Source organism: Aulonocara sp. 'chitande type north' Nkhata Bay, linkage group LG6, assembly GCF_057382095.1.
Source record: "Aulonocara sp. 'chitande type north' Nkhata Bay isolate Kocher_YH1m ecotype deep benthic linkage group LG6, A_spYH_male_GT1.1, whole genome shotgun sequence".
NCBI lineage: Eukaryota > Metazoa > Chordata > Actinopteri > Cichliformes > Cichlidae > Aulonocara > Aulonocara sp. 'chitande type north' Nkhata Bay.
This window is the reverse complement of record NC_141349.1, coordinates 41,391,989-41,419,796: the sequence shown is the minus strand read 5'-3', so window position 1 is coordinate 41,419,796 and position 27,808 is coordinate 41,391,989. Positions and strand designations below refer to the sequence as shown.

Here is a 27,808-nt window from a genome sequence, read left to right as displayed (position 1 = left end):
TCCTTAAAATCCGCGCGAATATTTTGTCTTTACAAATATTTGTCCTATTCCTACCCTACATTCACACTCACAAATTTTCTGCATTTATATCAAAGCTCGATTTTTCATATGTGAATAAAAAGATCTGACCAATCAAAGCACTCCATTTAGCAGTGCAGCTCAAAACGTGCACTGGTGCTGTATATACTTTACTACGTGTGGTTAAATAGTACAGTTTAACACACAGCTCCATGCTGCTCCGGTCAGTCGGCTCTCTGAAATCATTTCTCTGCCTCCTCAGACGTGATCCCAACTCGAACTGACCCGCTGACATCATGAAATACATATGAAAGCGGCCGTGATACAGATTCAGCTCCTGGATCAAACCACGAAACCTCATACAGACTTTTCAGTGTGTGAAGGCGCTTACGCAACAAGCTCGCATCTGAAAAACTCTGAATTTCATGTAGCTACGCGCTCGGGGTGTAGTGGCCTCAAGTCCACATTTATTTCGCCCATATCTGGACGTCCTGTTATACTTCAGATGAAGGTGAAGATGTGCTGGAAACCCTCTGCTCTCTGTGTTTTCAGGCTACTGGAGAGAAAGGTGGAGACAAGAATGGCTGATGTTTCTCCACAACACGCGAGCAGCTCCGATGAAAACATCAGGCATGACGTGCCGCCTTGAAGAGGTCAAATTTCCAGGACTTTCTCCTTCTCTGTCGTCTTTATCTTAAGCCCTCTTTTATGAATGTACAACAGGATGGACTTTAATGTCAAGGTGAAGTTTTTCGTGTTTTGAAATTCTTGATATCAGAGGTTCTTCTCATAGGGTTTTTTTTGTGTGTAGGCAGCTTTCAGAGAGCATGAATACAGTGGTCTCTTCTTAAATTGCACTAATTTGTTAGCTAGACCAATGGGGCTGCTGATGAAGGCAGAGTTCATGAACCGAAGGTCTGAGTCTCTCTTCTCTGACCTCCCAAGCACTGACTGTTCATGAATTCCCTCCAGAGTTTCCATTCAGTGCGTCAGCGAGGAAAAAAAGCAAGAAAAAAAAAAAAAGCGGACTTCTGCCACTTCCTGCAACCTCAACTGTCTTCCTCGATATTGTGTCTTCCCTTTGTGTTCACCCCACTCAATTTCATCCAGATCTTCTATATGTGAAGCCTCTCACGGGCACTTATTATGTAAAGGGTCAACATACAATCATTTTTGATGTGTGGTTAGTGGCATTTCGACATTAAGCTAGTTATTACCTCAGACTTTGTATTTTTCATTGTTGACTTTTGTGCAGACTCATTACCACAATAGCCTTCACTGGATATAAAATGCCCACCAAAAAGATATCTTGGTGTTTGCTCTAAGGTATTAACTCATGTAAATGTAAAAATGACACAGCACCTGCGTGTCCAGAAAGCCGCCATCGTCTGCGGGCGAGCGCCGGGTTTTGTTCCAGACCACCACCAGAGTTTCTCAAGACTTTTATATCCTTCTAGTTGCTGTCGAGATTAAGCGGACGAAACCAAACATTTGGAAATTGTAAGTAAGAAATTAATAGTTTTTTCCTAAACAAGTGTGCACTTTGCATGTTAGTAGCTAACAGAGCAAATTAGCCATCAACACAGTACCTTCTAAAGGATGCTCGGTACTTCATAGGTCGCTAGGGACTAACAGGTTTTTGATTTTTCTGAGTATTTTGCACTCCTGTCCTGAAGTGTCAGTCTTTTACTGTCATACATAGATATTCCTTTCATGTCCACCAACTAGCTGTTCTTTTAGCAATACTGGATAGATAATGCCTTAATGATGTTAGATTTACAGAGGAAACCACGAGCCCAAAGGCTCACTCTCTTCTCGTCTTTCTTTGATAACGTGTTTTTTTTTTATTGCGGGTACACGGAGGGTCGCGTTGTCCGACGAAAGCACTCTTCCTAAGCCCATTTATATACTTTTGATAGCTGACTGATAATTTCGACAGTGGAAAAACGTGTGAAGCGTATAGTGGTGACTAAAGTGTCAAAGCATTTTCTATTGTGCGTTTTGTGTTGGAATGTTTTTGAGTTGTTTGTGCTTCAGAGACCTGAGAAAAAGGACTTGTAGAGAATCTGCACAGCAGTTTGAACCGCTCGTAATGAAAGTGCTGCAGAAACAGAATCGATGTAGGAAACAGGGAGGCTGCAGGGCGACCGGGGGCAGCTGTGGCATTTTGGGTTTTTTACATTTTCTTTCACAACTCACAAAATAGTTGCATCAAAAACATGACATATGTTGCAGTTTCAATTAAAACTGCACCAGTTTATCGTCTGTGGTGTAGACGAGCAGAAACTAGACGTTTGATATGTTTTTTGAGAAGACTTTTAAAACTTCATCTTCTAGCTTTCATTCCTTCTGTGTCAAAATGATGCTCTAATGTAGCATGACTGAACGATCTGCGTTTCCTCTTTCTGCGCAGCATTAAAATAGACAAAAGGCAACAATTTGGACACGAGCTCGTTAATCCTGCCGGCGTGTCGTCGCCCTAGCTTTCTGATTGGATACATTAGCGTTGGGTGTTACAGGTGTCCCTGGTCTCCCCTAATAAGCTTTTCCTTCCACTTTATGAGGCGACACCTCCGCTTAGCTCAGTTTTACTAACAAAGGCTCGTCACCATTTCACCTTTTTCGCCCTCAAATGAAGGGATTATTTAATCTCCTCCTTCCTTCATTTGTCACTCTGTTTGGAGTCTTGAACATGAACTCCCATACATGTGATATCTATTTTTATTTTATTTTATTTTATGTTGTTAGCAGCTCATGTAGACATCAGAAGCTTCACGCAGCTCAATGGTTGGTGATAAATACTGTAGCAATGACAGAAGGAGAATGTTGACAAAGACATGAGCCAACGTGACTCCTGCTGGGAGGTCTGCAATTTACCAAGTATGACCAGCGCGACCACACGATCGCCTGCAGAGCGGCGCGAGGGATTTCTGAAACAGTTTCTTTCTCATGTTGCACTGGGGCGCTTTGGCCCAATTGTAAAATGTTTTTTTTGTTTGTTTGTTTGTTTTTTTGAGATCCGAGTTGTATACTTTAATATGTTTGTGTAAAAACACATTCATTCTTTTAAGCTTTGAAGTTTGGGTAAAGATAATTCATGTTATGAATGTCGTACTGTGTATCTTTTATGTATTGCAACATTTAAGCACCTGGCTCCGAGTGACGTCTGATGGACGGCAAAGTTAACTATCGGGATATGAATTGCATGAAATGCAGTGATGTCTCTCAAATGTATCGCTAAATACCAAGTAATAGCTATGCATAATTTTAAATGCATTGTTCCCTGAAGAGAAAAAAAAAGGAAATGAAATGAGCACTGAATTTAAAAGGACAAGCACGTTGTCATTGTACAGTGTATTTGTTTGAGAGAATCGATTGAAGCAAATTTGACAATATTCAGATTAAAATCCCTGTAAAGTATTTTGATATTTTTGTGTGTAAAATTAAAAGGACAGATTAAGACAACTTTTTTTTGTCAATAAATGTATTTTACTGAGTTCTTTGACATTTTCTCTTGGATGTCGAGTGATTTAACTGTGGGTGTATTTTACTCACCGTAAAGGAATCGACTTCAGGTAAAGTGAACACATTGACTTTACACCACTATGAGAAATACAGAAAGTGAAGAAAAATGCTTTCTATCTTACGTGCTGTAAAGTTTATGAAAAGTTCACCTTTTTTGGAGGTTTATTAGAAATGAACTGATTTATTCATGTTAAAATGGGAAGACAATTAAAATGACTTTCAAGACGTGCTTTAAAGGATTTTAGGGTTTCTGTGAGCCTCATGTCCTCAGTTCGATGAGTCCTGATGGCAAAATTAGACTAAGCTTGCAGTCAGAAGGGCCCTGCATGAGCATCTAAGGATGTGGGTTTGACTCTTAAGGGGTCAGCAGTCCTGGTATGAAGTTTGGGGTTACACCCAGTTGGCCATTTGATTAATACCAGTGGTAAAATGAGGGCCCAGGTTTATGTGGTGTCATCTGTTGAACCAGTAAGACTCCAAGCTGTTGCTTTCTGAACCAGTCGTGATGTCCAGCATCACTGAGACTCTACCGGACCTCACGGGAAGGTTTGTTTATCGTCGGCGTTGTGAAAGGACACCGAGTCTGTAAAGTTTTACCAGAAAAGCAAACAAGAAATAAAAAGGGATCGGAAATCGAACCTTGCGTGGTTTCATCAGCACCACGTGATTTTAGGCTCCAATTTAATGACGTTTACGTTGTTCAAAAATATTGAATTTTTTTTCACCTCAGGCAACGTTTGGAAAGTAAGTCTGGTGACCTCTGCGTGGCTTTTAAAACTTTTTTATTTTATTTATTTATTACTCTTAGTCTGAAAATGTTTCCCCTTTCATTGGGTCTATGTGAGGATTCATCCTTTATTAATCTCATAATACGTATCATATTTATAGGGAGAACATGCACATACACACCAACATAAGCACTGCATCATCATGATGCTATTATCAGACCGTGAAAACAATTATATAAAGTTATTATGTCATTTTGACATACTGAATAACCTTTTTTATATCTGTTTAATAAGGCAAGCTTTAGACTTCATAAGGGTCATGTAACATAATGGTTTGTGAACGTTAATAAAATATTTACTAATACTGACTTTCTTGCTTTAAGTTGAGGAAAGCCCATCAGGATGTGGGGGGTCACTAAACATGAATGATCCAAGTCTGTGTTAGCTTACTACTTACGTGCTTACTTTTTCTATTTTTTCTGCCCATAGATAAACGAAAATATAAATTATGGTTATATGACTGATGTCCCCCACATTAAAAACACGTTTTTAATGAAAATTATTTAAGTGCAGAAAAAATCCCTGAAATGTATATATTTTAAAAGAACAAAAAACAAATTTACTCTCATTAATGTGGAATCTCGTTTTCACTTGGAAATAAAAAGCTTTTGATGTCATCTTCACATATGTGATTTCTTCACTAGTTTAAGTCATTCATGTGTGTTCTTTTAAAAAAAAATGCGCTAGTGGACTTCCACGCATTCAGGGTTGATATCTGAGTAATGAAGCAGTCAGTCATTCATTAACGACTGGTGTGTACATTATTATTTATTGCAGCTATGAGCGATATAACGATGGATGCAGCGCGTGGGAGGAAGTTGAGGAGGAGGAGCGGTGAGACAGGGGGCGTGTCCTCATCGCGGGGAGGCTTTTACAGCCCAATCAGCTGCATTGTCAGCCATATTGTAACTTTTACTGAAGTCGGTTCAAGTTTTGTGAACCAGCTGTGCGCGGATTTCCTCTAAAGGAGCATCAGGAGCTGGAGTAGAAGCGGCCCGCAGCAGCATGAACACAGCCCGGTTTGTAGTCGCCATGCGCAGAGGAGGTGCGCAGACCTTCCGACGACCTCAGCTCCTCCTGGCTGCTTATTCTCCCACAGTGAGTCTGCCTGCCGAGTGTTCGTGTTAATTATTGTGTTATCAGCTGTTCGTGTTGCTCTCGTTGCTGCTGCGGCCGTATTTAAAGAATGCTGAGTCACGGTGGGACATCCACGGAGCAGACTGCCGACATTTCCCGATTTCTTTCTTCTTTTTTTTCTGTGCAAACAAACAACCTGACGCGCCCTCCTTCAGTCACCTTTAGCCCCGATGCTCTGTGAGAGTCAACCTGCAGGTACAGCACGTGAGGGCTTGGTCCCCCTCACGTGCACGCACTGGAGTTATAAAATATCAGGATGGATGCGGAGCAGTCGTTCCCTTCTCGACGTCTTAGTGTTTCGCATTTTTGTCACACTTAAAGTTTCAGATCAAACACATTTTAATATTAGTCAAAGATAACGAGAGTAAAAACAAAATGCACTTATTAAATGAGGATTTCTTCCAAACTCACCTGCCCTGTGTAAAGGAGTAACCGCCCCCTAAATTGGCCCACCAATCTTTGCTGAATTGATTTAATTCAGACACTTTTGGGGGTTTCCAGCATGAGATGATTTAGGATAACCTTAATCAGATATATGGCCAGACTTTGACTAGACCACCCAGAGGTGGACCTACTGGTGTGGTTTTTGGATGGTTGTCCTGCTTCATTCATTCTCCTTCAGGATTTCCTGGTAGAGAGCAGAATTCATGCTTCCAGCAGCCACAGCGAGTCGTCCTGGAACAGCAGAGCATCCCCAGACCTTCACACTTCCACCACCGTGTTTGACTGTTGGTTTGATGTTCTTCTAATGGGGCAATTGTGGCTCGAGTTCGCCTTGTAATCGGAAGGTTGCCGGTTCGAGCCCCGGCTTGGACAGTCTCGGTCGTTGTGTCCTTGGGCAAGACACTTCACCCGTTGCCTACTGGTGGTGGCGCCAGTGTCCGTCAGGTTTCTGTCAGTGCGCCCCAGGGTGGCTGTGGCTACAATGTAGCTGCCATCACCAGTGTGTGAATGGGTGGATGACTGGTTCTGTAAAGCGCTTTGGGGTCCTTAGGGACTAGTAAAGCGCTATACAAATACAGGCCATTTACCATTTCTAATGAAATGCTATTTATCCCAGATGTCACAGGACCCAAACCTTCCAAAAAGTTCTGCTTTTATCTCGTCAGTCCGCACAATTTTTTTTCCCAAGACTCTTGTGGGTGGTCGAGATGTTTTTTTTCGGTCAGCAGTGGTTTTCTCTGTGGAGCCCTCCTTTTCACCCAGTCTCTTTCTTGTTGTTGAATACCAAACTTCACTGAGGCAAGTCGGTTCCACAGATGTTGTTCTGGTTTCTCCTGTGACCTCCTGGATGAGTCTGTGATTCACTGGACTCTGTCAGAAATGGCTTTGTAACCCTTTCCACACTGATACATGTCAATGGCTTTGTTTCTTCTGTTTCTGTAGATCGTGGCATGATGTGTTGCTCTATGAGAGCTTTTCTCCTGCTTCACTTCTGGTTCTGTTTAAGTGATTTCTGGATTCAGCTGGTCTGGCTGTAATCAGGCCTGCGTGTGACACTAAAGATGAACTCAGCTTTCCAAAAAGCCAGGGGGAGACCCTGGTTATCTGAGAGCGACTCTTTGCTCTATGACCTTAATAAGCTCTCTCATATTGAGTTTATCGACTCAGAGGTTAGTTTCAGGTCATGCTGATGACATCACGCTGGGCGATCGTGGCTCAAGAGTTTGGAGTTTGCCTTGCAATCGGAAGGTTGCCGGTTCGAGCCCCGGCTTGGACAGTCTCGGTCGTTGTGTCCTTGGGCAAGACACTTCACCCGTTGCCTACTGGTGGTGGTCAGAGGGCCCGGTGGCGCCAGTGTCCGGCAGCCTCGCCTCTGTCAGTGCGCCCCAGGGTGGCTGTGGCTACAATGTAGCTGCCATCACCAGTGTGTGAATGTGTGTGTGAATGGGTGGATGACTGGATATGTAAAGCGCTTTGGGATCCTTAGGGACTAGTAAAGCGCTATATAAATACAGGCCATTTACCATTTACCATCACATTTAGTCATTTCTGGTGACCTTTACCGTCTGAAAGCAACCGCTCCGCTGGAGACTTCAAAACAGGCGATGCCATGGTGACTGTCCATCTTTTAGAGGACTTCAGAGGAACTGCAGTTTGTGACAGTCTGGGTTGGCTTCATTTTTCAGCTCCAGAGGTTAAAAAACTTAAACTATAATCAGAAAGCACTAATCTGACTTCCCAGTCCCACTTCCTCTTTTTCTTTGTGGAGTTAAGCTTGAGTGTAAAAATGTAGACCCACTTATTCAAAGTTTTTACATTATTATTCATTTGTTTGAGTTTTTTTATCCAGTGGAACCAAAACAGTGACATCACAGCGATTACAGTGTAATGTTGTGATGTAAGCAAAACAAGTTTAACATACGTTTTTAATTTGTGTTCTCAAAGTAAACCTGAAGGAGTTTGTGTGATTGCGAATGCCTCGGGTCATGTGAGGCAGCACTCCATCACTCTGATTGTTATTCAAACAGCCCTCTGAGAGCCTGGAGTTGTGTTTTGGCTTATACCACACAGGATGTGTCACTGCAGGATGTTGTGGTATCCATTAGTGTGGACGATAAGTTAAGTTTGTGTCTCACTTTGTGCCCCAGGTTCAGTGCTGTCTGGAGTCGACCCAGGCAGTCCCTGCCGCCCGGCTTCCCTACAGGGTGAAGCTGTCTGCTGGAAAACACTACGCCTGGTGCGCTTGTGGCCACAGCAAGAAGCAGGTGAGGCTCAGGTTTCAGAGACACTTGGGGCTGGAGGGTCATCTGGGGTAAAAGCTAATGCAGCTCATCAATCACGTAAAGTTTCGCCTCATTTACTCCTGTTTACGTTCCCACCCGTCTGAAAGCCACGCTTTAAGAAGCACCGTGCTGGTTGAGACCAACTGGTGCTTGATGAGGTCCCAGTAACATAAAGGAAACTGGATTAACTCTAATCCATCGTCGGTGTCTGGGCTTTGTGCTTTCATTTCAGTGTGTCCAGGAAAAGAAAGAAAAGACCCTCTGGTTTACACGTGATCCTTTCCTTTATGATAAACACCTGACTGATGTTTAAACGGCATGAAAAACCTAACCATGCACAGATGTGATCACTTCGATTTATCTGGGTTGAATTTGGCCCGTCTCTCGGGCACCTCTGGACCCCTCAGTGGAGGACCATGTGACCTCTAACCTCACAGAGAGCAAAAATGTTAACTTTTACTTAAAACTGACCTCAGTTCTGTATCAGGGATCATCACTGGTGATGAAGACTGCTCACCAGCAACAACCAATTTCAGTCCACAGTTTCAAAGTCCTAATGTGTCAGCTGAGGAGCGACAGCAGGAGACCTTTCAGTCTGTCTTATTAGCAGCTTATAGCCGGGTTCATCCACAGTGATTGCTTACTGCCATACGTCTGCGGCACATGCATCCTGTCATTTTTAGGCTAATAAAAGTAAGTTTCAAGTTTGTGTCTTCAACCCGCTTTTTTTCCCTCTTTTTCAGCCTTTCTGCGACGGCACTCACACGAAAAAAGCTCCGAGTATCTCTCCTTTTCGCTTCACCCCCGAGAAAGACAGGACAGTCCTGCTGTGCGCCTGCAAGCAAACCAAAAACGCTCCATACTGCGATGGCTCGCACCTCAAAGTCATCTACCAGGATGTAGTGAAGTATCTGAAAGGCATCTTTAAATGATGTCTTTTTACAGGAAATGATGCATCATAATCATGTTATCCAATAGTTTTATCATGTTAAAAAAATCATATTTTTTTTATATTAAAATCATGTAATGCTGCTTTGTTTGTTTTGGGTAAATCAGATGGAGTTTTTGTTGTTATAAACTGCTTTTGTATGTTAACCTTTCAGACAAGTATATATTCCATTAAAATGCTTTGTGGGAAAACTTTGTGTTAATGTCACAATGACATCACCTGAGGCAGCATTTCCAACACCTCCTGCGTGACTCCAGACCTCCTGAGTCGGCCCCTTAGAGGAGTTTCTACTAAAGTTTTGGTAACCTTTGAAAGTCTAGTGTGTTGGCTTTAAAATGTATTCTTGTATGCACATGATAAAACGTAACGGGTAGGCAGGAGAAGGTTAAACCATGTGCACTATGTGTTTTTGTAAATCTGCTTTTGGTGCTGTCCAAATAAAAATTACAAATGTTTTTCTTCTTTTTATGGAGACTTTTTTCTTGTGTGAAGATCTTTAACTCCACTGAATTACTCATTGAACGGACCAATCACAATAGCTAATTTCATCAGTGCTGTATTCAGTTTATCCAGTGTGGTACTGAGTCACAGTCAGATTACTGCTTTTGTCCAGGGGTGGATCAAAAAGGGTGGCATGGGGTGGCTTGTGCCACCCTAAAATGATCTCTTGCCACCCATAGTGCCACCCTAGTTTTGCATATGACAGTGTTGTTTATTAACAGATAGCATTAACACTTTGAGCCTGGCTATTCTAAAACTGAATACATTGCATAGTGTCCCCCCCCACCACCACCACCATTAGCACCATAGCGCAAACAATTTTAAAAATTTAACCATGTAACAATTTGATTTTTGTCTAACAAAAAACAGTGAAACTTAAGTTAGACTTGTGTGTGTAAATGTGGTGCAGCAATATATTTATAAATATATTTATTTATTATAAAGGTTATACAGTACATAAAATCACGTTTTAAGTAACTGAAATATTTAATCATGTGGGCTACAGAAAATAATTAAGACTATATTTATATGAAACGTGTATACTTACTGCATTTGAATCTGCATATGTGTTGTTTATTTTGGTTTTTTTTTTTTTTAAAAAAAGTTTTGATTTTGCCACCCCATTAGATTTCCATGCCACCCTAAGAATATTTTTCTTGGTCCGCCCCTGCTTTTGTCAGATAGAAACAGCATTGTATGTTAAATATAATTTCTGTGTTGTTATTTGAGGTCAAATGCAATAAACTTGGTAAATATGATATTTTGCTTGTTTAGTTTCACATGAAATCTGACACTATGAAATAATTTTGAAAAAGGCAGCTATATTCTATTTATCTGCTTTGGCTTTGAGCTAATCCTCAAAATAAGAAAATAATAATCAGTCAGCCTTGTTTATTCTATCTAAAGCTTTGTTAAATATTTTTTAGCATATCCACTTTGACCTGCACTCTGAAGTGTTTTGTGTGGAAAGTATAATCGTTAATATTTTGCCCTTTGACCCATTTTATTTGAAATATTATTTTTGAAGAGTACCATTATTATGATTTACTCAATAATCTTCAGTTAATCAGTGTATTAGACCAGTTCAGCCAAAGGAAAGTTATCTCATAGTAAACATTAAACATGGGAATATCACACATTTCGTACTAAAACATTATTTTTGGTCACATAGACGCTTCATATACTTTAGAAATTTACACATTTGTCTCACAACACAGGTTGTTTCGAGAGCAAATGATCAGTATTTGTCTAAGATGTGTGTGTGTGCTGATATTGTCCCAAGAGTTTCTACATAAAGCCCTGAGTATAGTTGGAGACGGAGAGCACCTGCGCCCCCTGAAGGCCTTTCTGTGTATGGCACCTTTGTTCAAGTCGTTTGTTAAGGGTTAACCTGTGGAGAGGCTTTTGAAACTGTATTTCAATAAACTATCTTCTGGAATCTGAAGCTGCATCTCTGTAGGAATAGTTTTAAAAAGTTTCGTTTAGAAACAGATTAGTTGCTCTTCCGCTCCAGGTTTTGACTCAATTGTGTATTTCGTGTAAAGTTTCTCTACATGATCTGCTGAACTATATTTTGCAAACTATTTATCTGACATTTTCAAATAAAATTTGGGATTATTTTATAATTATTGGTATTATTATTAGTTTAATTTTACATTGTCTAGTTTGCTTTTGACGTGTACTTAAAAAATAAAAGAAAAAAATAGTAAAAAAAATGGGACGCAATTTATTAATAGTAGCATGTATTTTTTTAGTCTTTATTTTGTATATAGGTTAAATTGATATTATTGATTGTGTTAGCTTCTTTCTTCTGTCCCTAAAGAAATTTAGTTGTTTGTACGTGTTATTGTCGTATTTCATCTTTTTCTGTGTTTCATTGAATCACAGAAGGATTTCATTCAAGAGAGTAAAAAATACATCCTATTCTCTGCTGTTTTTAAAATTTTGTTACATACTTACAGCATAGCTCATATTTTCAAAGCTTGTGACTTATAAATATTGGTAAAATAATGTATAAATCTATACATTATACTTCAATTTTGGTCCTCCATATGTCCAAATCAGTTCCATTCAGTCTGCCTTTCTCCGACATGTGCCCGGTGATTGGTTGAGCTATTAACACGTGACTGTTGAGGACGCTAGCAGCTTCAGTTAGCTGTCTTGCGTCTCCGAGTTTATGTTTTGCTTTTCTGTCTCCGTTTGACTCTCCTTGCTTGCGGTACTTGTCTCCAACGTTTGTCGCGTGATTCTTAAATTGTTGCTGGTCAGCTGGTGTCAGAAGCTGATCTTCCTTCAGCTGTCAGAGGAAACATGAACACGGTGGTGACCAAATTAGAGCCCAAATGGATCAGTTTCACCTTCAGGCACCCTTGGTTAGCCGCTACGGCAGTCTCCAAGGTAATCGCTGCACATGTTAGCCTCTCTAAATGTGAAGCAGACTGCTGCTGCCCTGTTAACGGGCCATTTGTTTTCACACACATTAAAAAGTAATGCACTGGAGAAACTGTACCACATTTAAGCTAACCAACTCACACAGAGCCAAGTTTGTATTTTTATTTTCCCCAAACTGGAAATAGAAAACAGATGTTTGACATCGCAGCTCCTCCAGCTGCTTTAATGGAGGTTAGAGGCCTCATTGGTTAGATTTTAATTAGTCTACAGGCATTCTTACACTAACATAGAAATCACGTGGGGAACTGTAGGTTTAATATGAATTTTGAGCAGTATTGTATGTACCCTCAAGGCCTGTAGCCTTCTATGAACTTCAGTAATATCAGTATGAGAGCTTGCTTGTTTATGTAAGTGGAGATTTTATATGTGTGAATGCATAAGTGTACCCAGGAAGGATAGCTGAAGCCAAGGCTGATGAGGAGGAAACAAACTAACACAGAGACAGTGAAAATCAAGCCCCCACCACATTGGATGGTATTCCTAATAAACTGGCTTAATGTATTTTAAAAGAAGTTTGCCTCTTCCTCAGGTCAAGCTGTCCACACGTCCTCCTGAACCAGTCATCCCAGCTAAGAAGCCTTTCAAGGTGGAGCTGGTTGGTGGGAAGCGTTACTCGTGGTGCACCTGTGGGCACAGCAGGAAGCAGGTGAATCCCTACACCAGGGGTGCCCAACTCCAGGTCCTGCCGCTTTTAGATGCATCCTTGTTGCGACACACCTGAATCAAATGAATGGCTTGTTACCAGGCTGTTGCCAAACGTGATAGCATGCTGAAGAGGTAATCCAATAATTTGATCCAGCTTTGTTGGAGTAGGGATGCATCTAAAAGCTACAAGACAGAAGCTCTCACGGACTGGAGTTGGACACCCCTGCCCTACACAATCATTCGCTTTCTTTTGTTGGTCAAATTCAGGGTTCACGCTGGAGCCTATGGCAGCTTCACGGGTGTTTTATTCAGTCATTTTCTCAGCATCGTAAACATAAATGTTGCTTTGTTTTTTGTTTAATAAATTAAGAAAAAATAAATTATAACATTTTAAAGAGTAAAGTTTCAGATTATTTTCAGATCTATTGGTTTCATAATTCCAAAACAATCCGATCCATTTATAACGCTGAAAGCTTTTTTCTGTAGCATATAAAAATTTAAAACAGTTTTACACATTACACATTGTTTCTTGTTTAAATGAGCGTTTAATTTTTGATTTCTTTCAGCCTTTCTGTGATGGAAGCCACAAAACCCAAGCCCAGGGCCTCTTCCCGCTACGCTTTGTCCCAGAGAAAGACGCCTCGGTTTGGTTGTGTGGATGCAAACACACACGCAACCCGCCCTACTGCGACGGCACGCACAAGGAGCACTTCATTGTGTCTGCTCCGCTACATGAACCAGCAGAGTCCTGAGGGTGGAGGGGGGTGCGTTTCCCATCAGTGTTTTCATCAGTTCGACTTTCATGACAAAGACACTGTTGCAGTCACATTAGGATGACTTTACGGTAAAACAGCGAGCAGTTTATACTGGGGGTATTTAGCGAATCGAAGATTCCTGCGGAAACAACCCGGCAGGCGCTCCATGAAGAAGTTGGGATGCAGTGCTATGCTGGCCTTGATTTTGAAGCTCCAGTTTTATGTCCATGAGATGAAATTAGAGTTGGTGGCAGGCTGTGACAGTCATTAGCCCACACTGCTCACTCCACAGAGACAAGTCACTCTCTTCTTTCCACTGAACTTTTGAATGGTGTATGTAAAGTAAAAATAAACAGGGCAGTCTGTACTCTGAGCTGATGTCTTTGTTAAGGTTTTAAATAATAATACAAATGTCATTCTCATGGCTCTAGCTGGGAAATCTGTTTAACAGGACTTTTGCTAAAGCAGCTCTGGCCCCATGTCCTGCCCCTTCAGGATATCAGTTTCTCCAGTTAGAACACATTCCACTGAAGAGGCAAGAACAAGATGAGCCACTTAAGGCTCACAGATCACTGCCATCTGGTCATCCCTCCTAATTTTTCTCTGGTTTTGCATTTTGCTGGGGTCCTTCTGACTACTTGTAGCATGAGACAGTACCTGCACTCAATTCGGGTTGCACAGGTTTTCCAGCTGCTCCATGATAGCACATCTAAACGAGCCATCATGGGGTTTGATGTCTCCAGCACAGTTTCAAGACAATGAAGGAGATACCAGTAAACAGATGCGAGGAGCGATGTAGAAGAGCTTCAACCCAGTAGCAGGACTGGTATCTGCTCACGAGGAGCACTACCAGAGCTTTACAAAGTGACCTACAGCAAGCTGCTCATACACGTTTCTGATCAGACTCCAGGAGAATGGGATCAGGTCCCCAGTCCTGAATTTAACTGAGTACTTCTCAGATGTTATGCATCTGATGCTACCAAATAGCACTGTCCATCCAGGAGCATGCTCAGACATTGTCTCCTGCTACCAATAGTGACAAAGACTCACAAAAGTTGATCCTTCCTACTGGACAGACTGTCGTTCCTAAAGTGTAACTGACCTTGTGTTATACTGAGATGATCGAGTGTTGCTTTCATTTCCACAGCTGTCATCCATCCATTCATCTTCTCCTGTTAACCTCAGGGTTAACACAACGAGACATCACACTCACATTCACACCTGCGGGCAATTTATAATCACCAGTGAGCCTAACCCAGGGGTGGGCAATTCCAGGCCTCGAGGGCCGGTGTCCTGCAGGTTTTAGATCTCACCTTGGGTCAACACATCTGAATCACATGATTAGTTCATTACCAGGCCTCTGGAGAACTTCAGGACATGTTGAGGAGGTAATTTAGCCATTTAAATCAGCTGTGTTGGTTCAAGGACACATCTAAAACCTGCAGGAACACCGGCCCTCGAGGCCTGGAGTTGCCCACCCCTGGCCTAACCCCACGAACTGCTCGTCTCTGGACTGTGGGAGGAAGCCAGAGTACCCACTCAGACACAGAAAGGACCTGCATTCAAAGCAATGATTAAATACAGCAAACAAAACAAACAAAAAACTGTCCTGCCACTTTGCACCATGTTGTGAATTTAATTAGAAGTCGCCCTAAATATTTTGAAAAAAAAAAAAAATTAATGAGCACTGTTACATCTCAGATTATAAAATACAGCTGTAGTTGTTTATAATGCAGCTGTGCCAAACATTTAATTCACACCACGTTAAAATGAAGGAAGGCGGTCTGATTCTTCTCAGGAGGACGATGAGAACGAGTCGGCGGGATGGATGTCAAGCAAACATTTGTTTGGAGCATAAACAGGACACTCGGGTCAGAAAAACCTAGTAAGTAAACATTTTATTGACCTAAAACATGCACATATGGCTGCTTTTTTGTAATTGGAAAAAAACAAAAACAAAGCATCATTGTTGAACGGAAAGAAGAAAAAAAAAAAAATCAAAGGAATGCTTGGAATGCATGGAACTACAACATACATGGCCAAATATTCAAAAATCCCTTTTGAGTTCTTCGACTGCCATGAAGGAAAGAACGCTGACAAACAGCTTGGTAGTGCTTCTGTAAATATTAATGCTTCTCCTGTCGGGAAAATACTTGTCGGTTTGTGTGAAGTGACCGTAACAAAGTGCATCAACAATTTAATGAGCATGTGTTACCTGATGAGCTGTTGCTTATACTGGACACTTATACAGCAGTTATTGACACGTCTGACTGTTTAAAGCAAGAGTTTCTCTTCCTCGTCTTTACATCCAGCTTCAGCAGTGAGCCGCACTGCAATGCCTTTCAGCATTTTGTCTCAAGTTTCACGGAGGCCAAATCGATGCTTATGGAAATGAAACAGACCCACTGCGTGTACAATACAAAACGATTACAATATCTTGTATAAAAGATAAGTTTATACATATGTACGCACACATGCTCACATTTGATACATACTGTACAGTTTGTATGTGTGCACTGTTCTAGTCTAACACACATAAACACGCACGCACACGCACATACATACAAGTGTCTATTTGGCTGCACGTTTCAGTCTGTCCTGCTGGAAGATAACACAAATCTGCCTCCCGCATTTCCAGAAGGACGAAGGCCCGAGCTGTCTTTGCTCTGCACAAAGAAACAAGGAAGCAATTCAAACAGTGTCCTCCTCGCCGCCGTGTGCGCGCGCGTTAGGTCGTGGGAGGCAGGCCGCTTTTGTCGCCCCCCCTCGCCTCCTCTTTGCTGGCCCCGGAGCTCGTGCCGTTGACAGTCACCTTCCGAGCGGCCTGTTTGGAGGAGAGGGCGTGTCGCTGAGCGTTGTTGGTCACAGTGGTACCGTTGGAGCTTTGGATGGCGGGAGAGAGGTTGTGGGACGCCGGGCTGGATTGAGAGGAGGCTCGGGCCGGCTGAGCGGCAGCGGGACTGTGGACTTTGTCGCTCTGAGAGTCGCTCTCCGACGTTGGGCTGGTGTTGACGCCGTCGGAGTGGCCCTGAGCAGCAGACTGGGACGGCCTCCGGCGTTTCCGGGTGGGTTTGACCAGATACTGCAGAGGGATGGGTCCAGTCTGCACGGACGCAGAGAGACAGAGCGAAAATGTGTTTACAGGAGTGTACAGGACCTTAAGAAATCCCTTAAAAACACAGAGTCCATTTTTAAACTAGTCCCACACGTACAATAAACACTAAACCAACAAAAGGGTATTTGTCCTCTGATAGCTAGGAACCCAACAGCTACTCTGCTAATCTGGGCACCACTTTTGTTTAGGACAGGATCAATGACGCAGCAGCTGAAATAAAAGCTGAAATCCTCAAAATACTAACCCAAAAAAACAAGTGCATCTTTTACTACCTCCATCAGCAGAGGGCTGACTGATCTGATCATTTCAAAGATAAATTCAAAGCAATGCTTCACCCAGCTGCTCACAAAGACAGTCAACACAGATAAATGACTGTTGTATATTCCAGCCTACAATTACAGACTGTATATAAAAGATGTACACAGCTTCTGGATTCAAAGAAAGTGACGTCAATATCTAAAAACGCCTCAGATTGTCATTCTTTCTAACGACCAGCAGGGGGTGATATCTGTAGTTGCAAAAAGATGTTTGCTCCCTCTGGAAACACTTTGCTGAAGACTTTACTGTCTTAAAAATCATCATAAAGTTCACTTTGTAAACGATGGTCCTAGTTGCAGTGAAAAGCAGGATAAACCATGCTAACTGAGATGCAGGTTTCACAGTTAGTAAAGACATAATAGAACAAATCTCTAATTGAAGTCCCTCTTTTGCGATGTTGCAATTTTTAATCTGGATGCCGTTGCTGTGCTCGATGAGGTCATCAAGTGATCATTTCTTTGGTAGAAGACCAAAACGTTTAATGTGCGGGAAAATAAACCCTGAAAGAGAGATTTGGACATCAGATCTTCCCCTCTACTGGGAACGAGGGGGTGAGGGTGTCTGCTCGCTTTGTGACCCCACCTGGGAAACTGGTGGCTTAAGCATTTGATGTGAGCGAGTCTGACACAGTCGCTTGAAGCGTGGAGGGCTGCGATATGTGTTTGAAAACAGCTCAGTCAGATTTCACTGCATCTGATTAAAGTAGTAAACTGTTGCTGTCGCTGGGAAAAGCTTTGCCTCGGGCGTCACTACAGCAGATCATCTCCCTCCATCTCACCTGATCCCGGGCCTCCCCTCTGCATGCCCTCCATCCATGAATCTTTGTGCTCTTACTCTTTCCCTGCTCAAGGAAGCTCCATCTTCAGCATCCTTTGTCCAGCCCTCCTCTGGACGTGTCCAAACCACCTCAGCCTTGCCTCTCTAACTTTCTCTCCAAACCACTCGACCCAAGCCGTTTTAACAACGTCAGCCTGATGAAGCACAGTCATCGTGGCCACACAGTCATCCTGTTTGAGCTTGTTCTTTTAGGAGCGTCTGTTTCCTTCCCAGCAGTTCCTGGTTTTGCTTTACAGTTTATACCAGTTCAGCCTGTAAGGACTTGAAGTTTATTCAGGACAGTAATCCATCACATCAGACTTTAGTCTGCCTTGTTTTTTTAATTTCTCAAAGGATTTACTTGGATTTTTTTTTAAATGGGATTATGCGAGGTACTCTTTGGTAGAGTCAGTTATTACAGACAGCAGACGGCCGTCGGCACAGCCCTTTGTTGGGAGATGCAGACTTGTTTAAATTGTAAGATTAATGCATACAATTTAAACTACATTTAAAACATTTCTACAATTTTTCCCTTGCAGTCGGGGAAATGAAGCTGGTATAGTCCTCTCCTCAAATCACCAGACACCTTTGGATTCAAGAACTTTAACTTACGGGACAGGGGAGTAAAAGTAGTTAGCGAAAGTAGTGAGTGAGGATTTGTTCAAACCAAAAAGTCCCAGATTAACAAAACAAGTCTGGTGACTTTGAAGTGAGGACAGTGGATACAGCGGCTTCGGTTACCTCTGGGAAATCTTTTTTTCCCCCAATTCTGCTTATTCTCCTCTGGGCAAAAACACCCTGTTAAAGCCACAGGTCAGACGACTGCTGGCAGTTTCTGTTTTTCAGACCATTCTTTGTAAACCCTGGAGATTGCTGGGAGGGGAAATTCTAGAAGATCAGCCGTTTCTACTCAGACCAACCCGCCCGGCACCAACAACCACAACACATCCAAAGTCACTTAAATCACCTTTCCTCCTTATCCTGATTAGGGCTGCCACAAACGATTATTTTGATAGTCGACTAGTCACCGATTATTTTTGCGATTAGTCGACTAATCAGATCATCATCCATTGGATGTAAAACATACAGCTTATTGCACCAGCAGCATCTGCTCTTATATAACTATCATTAGCTTACAGCTTTAAGTTTTTAAGGTATGTGCTAACTAAAAATAAAGACAAGATGAGAGTTTATTAAATTTTAATGACATTTGCAGATTGTTTCGATGGAGTTTAATCTGCTTGACGTTTATTCAGCTGTGTAAAAACTATAACTTTAATCTCAGCCAAACCGATTTAATCAGGAACAAATAAAATACTTAAAAAAAAGGCAAACAACAACATTTTTAAGTTATCTAAGTGACTTATATATCATGTTTAACCTGAGTAGCGAAAGACGGCGGTGGGTTTGAAAACTGTTTGCCGGGAGTCCGGTGTTCTCACGGCTCTAGTGAGCCTTGCCCCCGGCTAGCTATCGAGCTAGCGGTGGGTAACAGACGTCTCTGAAAACGTCGGAGCGCTTTTGAAAATATGCGGTGTCCTGATAAACTGAGCCGATATTTGAGGTTTACACAGCTACATTCTCGCCTGAAAATATGTTAAACGTTTATTTTGTGACCCAGAAAGAATAATAAGAGTAATATTAAAACTAACTAGCTGCCGCCATTGTTGACAACTTAGCTGGGCCGCGCTATGAATTCTGGGACACAGCTTCTTTGGTTCGCTCCTGTTTTTAATCATTTGAGAAACATTGCTAAGCTGAGTCCCATTGTATCGCGCTCCGAATTAGAAATTGTCATTCATGCATTTGTTTCATCTCGTCTGGACTACTGTAATTCTTTGTTTACTTGTTTATGTAAAGCCTCTTTGGATCGTCTGCAAGTTGTTCAGAATGCTGCTGCAAAGCTTCTGACCAAGTCCTCCAAGTTTTCCCATGTCACACCCCTGCTGATTCAGCTGCACTGGCTCCCCGTTAAATTCAGGATCCAGTTTAAGGTTTTGACCTTGACTTTCAGGGCCCTGCATGGACAAGCACCAACGTATATAAGTGAACTTTTGCATCCATACATTCCCAGCAGGTCCCTGAGGTCATGTGACCAGGGCTTGCTTGCTGTCCAGCACACGAGGCTGAAAACAAAAGGCGACAAAGCTTTTGGAACTGTGGCCCCCAGATTGTGGAACTCTCTCCCTTTGAGCCTGAGATCTGTGGACTCAGTGGTCGCTTTTAAAAAACAGCTAAAAACCCATCTTTTTAAACTTGCTTTTAGTTGATTTTTATTTTTAGGTTTTAGCTTCTGTGAAGCACTTTGTGATTTTTATCTTGAAAGGTGCTATATAAATAAAGTTTTACTTTACTTTTACTTACTTACTTCTTCTTCGGGGTTTAACGGCAGCTGGCATCCTTGTACATGCTGTGCTGCCATCTTCTGTTTCAGTCCGTTATTACACTCTTAAATCCTGCTACTTATTCCTGCGTCTTTTGGGATCTTACAAAGCTTCAAACGACGTGTCGACTATTAAATTAGTCATCGACGATTTTAATAGTCGACGTAATCGTTACTAGTCGACTAATCGTGGCAGCCCTAATCCTGATACTCGAGTTGTATTTCAGCAGACTGTCTCGACCATGTCTACAAGCCTAAATGCATTTTTTAAATATATATATATTGATTGAATCCAAACAGACCCTTAAAAAAATAAAAAAAAATAAATACATTTTGTACTCTCCTCATTTCAAATCAAGCTGCTGATGTTTGTTTCAAAGTCAAAGACATGAAAGGTTTCACTCACTCGTCTCCACTCGTAGAAGTAAGCGATATCCATTAGTGTGTAGTAGTCCTTTAAGGGTTCGTCCCCATACAGCACCTCCACCTGTAACACACCGTGAAACCCATTTAACACGTTAGCGGGGGAAAACGTCCTCTGCCAGGCGAGCTGTTTGAAGTTTGTACCGACATAAACGACCACGGCGAAAGGTTTGTTTCCCTGCGTACAAATAAGATAATTCTGGATTTAAACAGACTCCAAGCTTTACGTGAATCTGTGTCTAGGCCAGTTTATGCTCCTGACGGTTTACTTCACCCGTGTTTCTGAAAACAAAGAGGTTGAGGCGCAGCTTTGTTTTTTTCCACGTCGCTCTACAGTTTTAATCACGTACCGTTTCATACAAATAGGATTAAGTTGCACATATTTGACTTGTGTGTGAAATCCTTCAGCCTGGCTCATCTTCCTCTTCAAGCAGAAATCAAAGCAGCTTTTTGTGGAGAAAATGTGTTTTTAAAAATGTCTTTCAAGCCGCCTGACTTTATTATCAAGTGGCACATACCTGGAATACTAAACCCACACGAGTGAGGAACAACTCCTCCACACCTATAAAGCAGGGCTCTGAATAGCCAGATATACTGTGCTAATCTGAGCTAAGGGATCTACATACATGTAGACCACCCCGAAAAAAAGTTGAATCGTGTGAAGCTGGGTTGTAATTCGCTTGTGGGTTTCCTTTGACTTCATTTGATCTACTGCTTCCATAAAAAAATGAAAGCAGCATTAATAATTTTGCAGTTTTCGGAGCAGTGTCACTTCAGGTAAGCGTCTGCTCGTTATCACGTTGCACCGAAAGCTCACATATCAGCGCGATGATTGCCAGAACTCTTTTATAGCCCACAAATGCAACCCAATATGACCTCGCCGTTGTAGCAGCTACTGTGGAACAACAAAGCGTTTATATTTTTGCACCTCAGCCTTGAAGTTGTCTGCAGAATCGATACTGCAAACGTTACTGTGCGGGGCTGCGGTGTGTCCAATTACCCGATAGTTGTTGGGTATATCCATCTTGCTGCGGAGGAACTTCGCTAAGTGCATGACGGACATGGCTGCCGGGCACTGCAGGAAGCGTTTACCGTTGGACTGAGAACAAAGAGAAGAGCAGAGAGGGATGCATTAATCCAGGATGAGGACCAGAAAACCATAATTACACCGGCTAACTTCAGCTGCCGCTTTTAAACATCTTTGCTTTACCTTGTCTCCTTCCATCTCTGAATGCTGCCTCTCATTATTTCTGCAGGGGGAAATTAAAAAGCAGTTAAACAATAATTAAATTTCTTTACATTTTAATGATATTTACGAGTTTTTCGCAGGAATCAGACTGCAGCTGGTGGAACAAAAACAAAACTCCACGTAGAGCTGCAGATAAATTGTGCCTGGACAAATCTGGGACCCGGCTGGAAGCTGCTTCTGTTCGCTTCATGATCAAAAGCTTCCAGTTACAAACACATTGAAGCGAGAAGAAAAAAACTGTTCTGATAATATTGTTATTTTAATATTAACTAACAGCTGTGGGATTCATATAAATACTGTATAGTATTTTAAAGTATTTTATGGACTTCTACATAACTGTTTGCATTGTTCTGTTCACTCAACTCATTTTATTTCTGATTTTAACAACGTTATTCACAGATAAAGTCATATTTTGTGGTAGATTGTGTTTTATGTAGAGGTGAAATGACTACTTGTTTTAAAAGTCTTGTCAAATCAGGTTCTGCATGCCTACGTGTGGTTTTCCTTCTTTTTACGCTCTCAGCAATGGAGAGTCTTCAGCTGACTGCGCTGATGGGAGCGAGGCCTGCAACCCTGGAGGAGCTGCAGAGCAGGACACAGGATTTCAGAGCTAAAGCTAAATGGAAATCTTAGATGAGGAAATATAAACCATTTCATCCAGCTGTCATCGTGGAGAACATGCGGTGTTTGGACAAAAAGAACCACTCGGTTGCAGTGAAACGTAGCTGAGCCTGCACTGATCTGACCGTACCTGGTTTTGGGACTTCTGGGCAAACAGATATTAATTTGAGCAGTAAGCAGGAATGTGGAGGGAATGTCCAGTTTGTGAAGGAAGAGCGGTGGAAGTCTGGTCTGGCTGCTTGTGTGGCCTGAATATTGAACTCGCAGCTGTCTGACTGAGTCCATATGAGCTGCTGGGGGAATTTTCCTCCTTCATTGGTGAATGATTTCAGTTTGAATCAGCACACTGTTTGGATTCAGCTGAACAGAGCTCATCCAAATGTCTGTGCATACCCATAGATGACAAATGACCTGAGACGCCCTCTGCACCACTCACAGGCTTTTCTCATTTATCTCATTAAAGGAAGATTTTACTTACTAAGCTGCCCATTATACATGAATTATAATATTTAATAAGTGATATATATCTGTATCTCTCTCTCTATCTAGATATCTATAGATAGATTTTTTATTTTAAATCTACGTTTTTATTGAGCCAAGTTGTTTTTCCACTTCTGGCTGCTGTAACAAAAATAATTGACAAAATTTGAGGATGAAGTAAATCTTCTCCATCTATACATGCACATAAATAGCTAAATAAGAGCAAATATAACAGAGGACACACGCAGGCGAACTCGCTGTTCTCTCAGCAGTAGCTTTTAGTGCGACAGACCACAGATTAACGGTTCTCGCTCTTATTCTCGAGTAAAATAAAAATAAGGAGGAAATGACTGACTCACTTGTTCCTCTCGTAGAACTGTATGGACAGACTGATAATTTCATCCTCTGCTATGTTGAACGTCTCCACCACTTCCCCCGGTTCCAGCACACGATTCTCTGCGTAGAAGTCCCGCCTCCGTTTCATCTCATCTGCGGGAAAGCCACGCGCATCGTGAAACTGAAATCTATGACAAAGATATGACTAAGCCTTCGCCGCCTCCCAAAACTGTGGTCATTACCTTTGAATAACCCCGGAACGAGCTTATAAACGATGTCTTGCAGAGTTTTGTCTGCTCTGGAATGAAAAACAGAAAAGAAAAACATTCGTGTCAGATATGAAACATCATGAATTTGGAGAGGTTAGGAAAAAAAACTGACATGAAGCAGACTGGATTACCTGATGCTGAGCTGTGGACACGTCTTGTGGACCTGGACGTCACATCGAGGACAGAACTTATTTGTCTCGAGGAAGGCAACGATGCATGTTTTACAAACTACATGTGGAGAGAGAACAAGCTGTTAGAGGACGAGCAGCAGAAAGACCAGAACACTCTCCTCCTTTACCCTCAGGATGAAGACTCTGTGCAAAGCATACAGTTTTAGTAATGTCGCTTCTTTTATGCGTTTGTCTATTTTAAAGGGGTTTTTGTGTCATTAGAGGCCTCTTTAACAGCTAAGGCTCAGGAGATTGAACAGGCCCCATGGGTCTGTGGTTCAATCCCCGACTCCTTCAGTCTGCACACAGAAGTGTCCTTTGGGAAGATCCTGAACCAAATTCAGTGAGTGCTCGAGTGAAAAAGCACTTACATAGAGCTGTGTGTTTGTGTGTGTTTGGTGTCCACAGCACCCAAAATTAACCCAACATCTCCACAGGTGTATGTGCGCGATAAAGTAAATAAAAGATCTCGCCACTCGACAGCCATCTGGAAGCATAATATGAATTCAATTTACTTTAAAATGTAATGTGCACGTTCAACAGGACATCTGATTTTGAAAATATGCTTAAATGTTTGCAGACTTTGCCCTAAAATTCATTAACAAAGGAAAATTCCCTGCGTTGATGCAGTCCAGCCTCTGTTTCCGTGACCTCAGTGTGACGAGGTCAAGCAGAAGTGCGAAGGACTCAGGCACAGAAGCTGGATGCTCAGAGAATCCATCTGCGCTCACACCGGACTGCTAACCAGCCTGATGGAGGATGTCTGCTGCTACAAAACACACATCACACTACCCCCTGTTTTCTCACCACGCTGCCTCATGCAGGTCATCTAAAGCAGAGCCACCAGTGAAAAATATCTCTTCATTATAAAAAAACAGAACATAAAACCTATAAAATAAAACACATTTCAGAGTAATCTTTCTTTTCCTCATCTTTGTCTAAATCACTCCATCCATCACTTCCTCCAGCGAGCCAAAAGACAAAAAGAAAAGATTTCATGATAATTAGAAAGGCTGCGATACGACAACAGGCATTCAAGCTTAATTATCCAGAACCTTAAACACACTTTGACATCTTTAATAAAACTTCCAAACTAGTTTGACAGAGCTCATATAAAGACATGTACTTCATGTGAGGCAACACCTCAACCAAGATTAGCACCAGTTGATAAAGTCAGGAACTGGGAAACAAACGTATAAACTTATAGATGCTCTGCAGCACCTGTCAGTCACGCCGACTGTTTGTTGGATGGTGCCTCATCTATGAACTGTGAACACCTCCCCTTTCATAAAGGATGGTCCGGTGTGTCCTCTGCTAAAGGAGGTAACAAAGGACGCATTGAAGCACCTTTCCTTACTATCTGGAGAATTCAAGAGAGGTCTTATTAAAGCTGCTAAGCTGACATTCCTGGGTCACTTCCAGGATTTGGGACACTTCCTGATGAGACTAAAGGACTGGGTAAATAAATAACAATAATTTATGATGATTATTGTTTTTATGCTTGTGCTGTTTTCTGCATAGCAACAGGCTGACGCTCTATACCAGGACACGCTTCCCTGGTGCCGATGGCGTTCTCTTTATTCATTTACTCAGTGATAAGGTGTCAACACAGGTTCTTGACTGCTTTTGATGCCATACAATGAAACGAGACATTTCTGCTTCATAGTTTAGCTCTTTGACTCTACTACAGCAGCTTTGCATGAACCACAATTCATAATAATCCCTATCTACCTATTCTGAGCCTTCATGCATCCCCTCAGTTCCCCTTCCTCTGTCTGAAACAAGCCGGTTTGCCTTCCAGCCATCTTTCTTTTGATTGGCTACTCTTGCACAGGTGGGTGGGAACCGTGCGCTTGCGCTTGCAGTCGGCTTTTCTTTGGTTTTTGTTTTAACGCTGGTTCTCGTGTCTGTGACAATAGAAATAAGGACAATGATCAAGAGTTTCTTTTATGGGTTTTGATTGCAGTAAAATACCTTTCTGTAAATTTTAGTGACATCACAGCACCATGAGCAGCTTTATGGCATCTGCCATTTTGATTTCAGGCACGAAGCGAGCAGCAGCCTCCTGATAGCGTCTCCATCAACCACCACAAGCAGCTCCTTCTTATCCACACACGGAAACCTCTTAATTACTTTTTTTTAATGTCTGATTTAATTATTGCTTATAAACAAACAGCATCCAGAGAACATGAGCCTGGACTGAATATCTAGTATGACGAGAGTGTTTTTAAAGGCAAAATTAAATGAAAAGGGGCAGTCATTGAAATTCATTTACACAACTGATACCACGTTTACAAAAACAAAGAAAATGATGGCTTTACAAAAGCAAAATAAGTCCCAGAGGAGGCCAGCCCTCTGTCTCAAACCGGCCTCAAACATACGGAAAGAAAACCTAAACCAGGCCTAGTCTATTACTCAGATGGTGAATATAAATAAAAAGGAAACACTGATTCAGCTTTTCAGTGGATTCTTTTATGTCGTGGTACTCGAGACGGTCACAGAGCGACCAACCTGTCAGAAAGTTGTGGGACTCATTCTTATCCTTATGTCTACCAAAGTGGTGGAGTTTAGCAAATGTGGCGCACAGTGCTTCAGCTCTGCGTAGTCCTTTGTATCATTTAAGTAAGTACGGCTCTCTGAATGAAACCGGCTTCCCACCCGTGTTCTCGAAGCAGGTGTAAGAACCTATTTTAGCCATTTAGCTCCATTTGCTCTTATTCATTGAGGCTACCTGCAGCAATTTTCAGAACAGCAGCATTAATAAGGAGTTGATGGCTCTCCGTAGATTAGCTCTGATGGGTTCCTGAAACCCATATTAGGGATATCCCCTCTCTGTGACATCACACAGATCCAAGATTAGAAAGGTCTGTCAGTGTGAAGCCTGGCGTTTTGGCTCACAGGGATTCCTTGACCGTCAGTTGAAACTTTGCCCACGTTTAACATGAACATCCAGCACAAGCAGTTTCAACACAACCCAGAAGATGCAGTCATGTGCTGCTGTGCAAGTGTGGTCCCTGAAGTGGACCTCCTACAGGCCTAATTGAGGTGGAGTGTGTGACTCAACATCACGCCTGTTCACCTCCCTTCAACATCATCATGAGCAGAGGTCTGATGGAAACGGTGTGCATGCATGTAAGGTGGTGCATTCATGTGAGGAACTTACAGGAGTGCAGGCACTCTACGATGGTCGTAGCATCAATCAGGTAGCCGGCGCACAGAGGGCATGTGAGGTGTGGGTTCAGATCTGTGATTTTGATCCGGTTAGGCTGCATTTTATCCATCTGGGCTGATCTGCAGAAGAAGCAGAGAACGTGAGGGGGTTTTTATGAGCGCTTACTGCTGGAGACTGCAGGTCATCCCCCACATTGTGCCCGGATCTCCTCACACATTGTCTGCACCGCGTCAGCGGCTCGCGAAACCACAACAAACGGAGCCGACGAAAGCCCACAAATCCCGGTGCTGGGTTCAGGGACGAGCAGGAGCCGAGCAGCTCAGCGCAGACTGTGAGGGGCACACGGCAGGCAGCGGGCTATTCGATCGCCCCTGTGTGGCCTCATCTCGTGCACCAGCTCATCTCCTCCAGCCCAACAAAGAGCGTTTCCCCTCCCCGCGGAGCTCCGCCGTCCGAGCCCGCACCTCAACCCAGCACCGCGGGCGAAAGCGGCGGCTCGGAGGGGGGCACCGAGCCGCAGAAAAGCACACTGGTACACAAAGCAGCCATCTTAAATCCACTGACAGGGCTGCTGTACCAGGAGGCGAACAAGGGAGACTCGAATGTGACACCGTGCGCCTCGCGTTGCGCCTCCGCAAACTGAGCCGCGATGAGCGCGATAAACAAAAGCGATCCGCGACGCGCGGTCCTACCTGGTCTCTCCTCCGAGGGTCCGCGTCCTCGCGGCGCAGGGCGGCTCAGTTATTTGGGACTTGGACAGAATTTGCAGCAGCGCCAGAAAATGGCTTTTTTCAGCACCGTCAGAGGACTGCCCATTTTGGATCACGTGACTTTATTTTGTCGCCTCGTTCACGGGGCGAAGAGGGTGTCCAGACTCAGAGTCCGCAGGCCCCGCGCACTTTGTCCACGGTGTTTGTCCCGCACACGCCGAGCCCCGCACTTCTTGTTCTGATTTTCCACC

The 27,808-nt window shown here is 42.7% G+C and overlaps 3 protein-coding genes across 5 annotated transcripts in view; 2 read left to right on the top strand and 1 right to left on the bottom strand.

The window, feature by feature from the left end:
• The window catches only part of LOC147328562 (protein AF-17-like), a 34,804-nt gene extending 31,281 nt beyond the window's left edge, over window positions 1-3,523 (top strand). Inside the window, exon 20 of the mRNA XM_086297018.1 lies at window positions 571-3,523. Within this exon, the coding sequence (XP_086153144.1) occupies window positions 571-606 (36 nt within the window). The 3' untranslated portion in view covers window positions 607-3,523. The remainder of the gene's footprint in view (window positions 1-570) is intronic.
• Window positions 3,524-5,242: 1,719 nt separating this feature from the next.
• On the top strand, window positions 5,243-13,868 carry LOC147328561 (uncharacterized). Of its 3 annotated transcripts, XM_086297017.1 has the most exons (4): window positions 5,243-5,429; window positions 8,060-8,176; window positions 12,625-12,741; window positions 13,307-13,868. In XM_086297017.1, exons 1-4 carry the CDS (start codon window positions 5,337-5,339, stop codon window positions 13,490-13,492), a joined length of 513 nt encoding a protein of 170 aa, XP_086153143.1. In that variant the 5' UTR covers window positions 5,243-5,336; the 3' UTR covers window positions 13,493-13,868. The 3 variants fall into 3 exon arrangements, with proteins under 3 accessions (XP_086153143.1, XP_086153141.1, XP_086153142.1); XM_086297015.1 differs by lacking the exons at window positions 12,625-12,741; window positions 13,307-13,868 and adding an exon at window positions 8,938-11,958; XM_086297016.1 differs by lacking the exons at window positions 5,243-5,429; window positions 8,060-8,176 and adding an exon at window positions 11,752-12,041.
• A 1,239-nt stretch (window positions 13,869-15,107) lies between these two features.
• Window positions 15,108-27,808, bottom strand: LOC147328560 (polycomb complex protein BMI-1-like). The gene is made up of 9 exons (XM_086297014.1): window positions 27,540-27,808; window positions 26,839-26,966; window positions 23,637-23,733; window positions 23,479-23,534; window positions 23,260-23,389; window positions 21,761-21,800; window positions 21,551-21,649; window positions 20,534-20,614; window positions 15,108-16,598 (listed from the first exon to the last, which is right to left on the bottom strand). The coding sequence occupies exons 2-9, from the start codon at window positions 26,954-26,956 to the stop codon at window positions 16,224-16,226; spliced, it is 996 nt and encodes a 331-aa protein (XP_086153140.1). The 5' UTR covers window positions 26,957-26,966; window positions 27,540-27,808; the 3' UTR covers window positions 15,108-16,223.

Coding starts and splice junctions, on each gene's coding strand:
- LOC147328561 (XM_086297017.1), top strand. CDS start 5,337: ATGAACACAGCCCGGTTTGTAGTCGCCATGCGCAGAGGAGGTGCGCAG. Junction 5,430..8,059: donor TGGCTGCTTATTCTCCCACA/GTGAGTCTGCCT, acceptor TTTGTGCCCCAG/GTTCAGTGCTGTCTGGAGTC. Junction 8,177..12,624: donor GTGGCCACAGCAAGAAGCAG/GTGAGGCTCAGG, acceptor CCTCTTCCTCAG/GTCAAGCTGTCCACACGTCC.
- LOC147328560 (XM_086297014.1), bottom strand. CDS start 26,956: ATGGATAAAATGCAGCCTAACCGGATCAAAATCACAGATCTGAACCCA. Junction 20,615..21,550: donor ATATACCCAACAACTATCGG/GTAATTGGACAC, acceptor GGTGTGTTACAG/GTGGAGGTGCTGTATGGGGA. Junction 16,599..20,533: donor ACTTCTACGAGTGGAGACGA/GTGAGTGAAACC, acceptor GCGTCCGTGCAG/ACTGGACCCATCCCTCTGCA.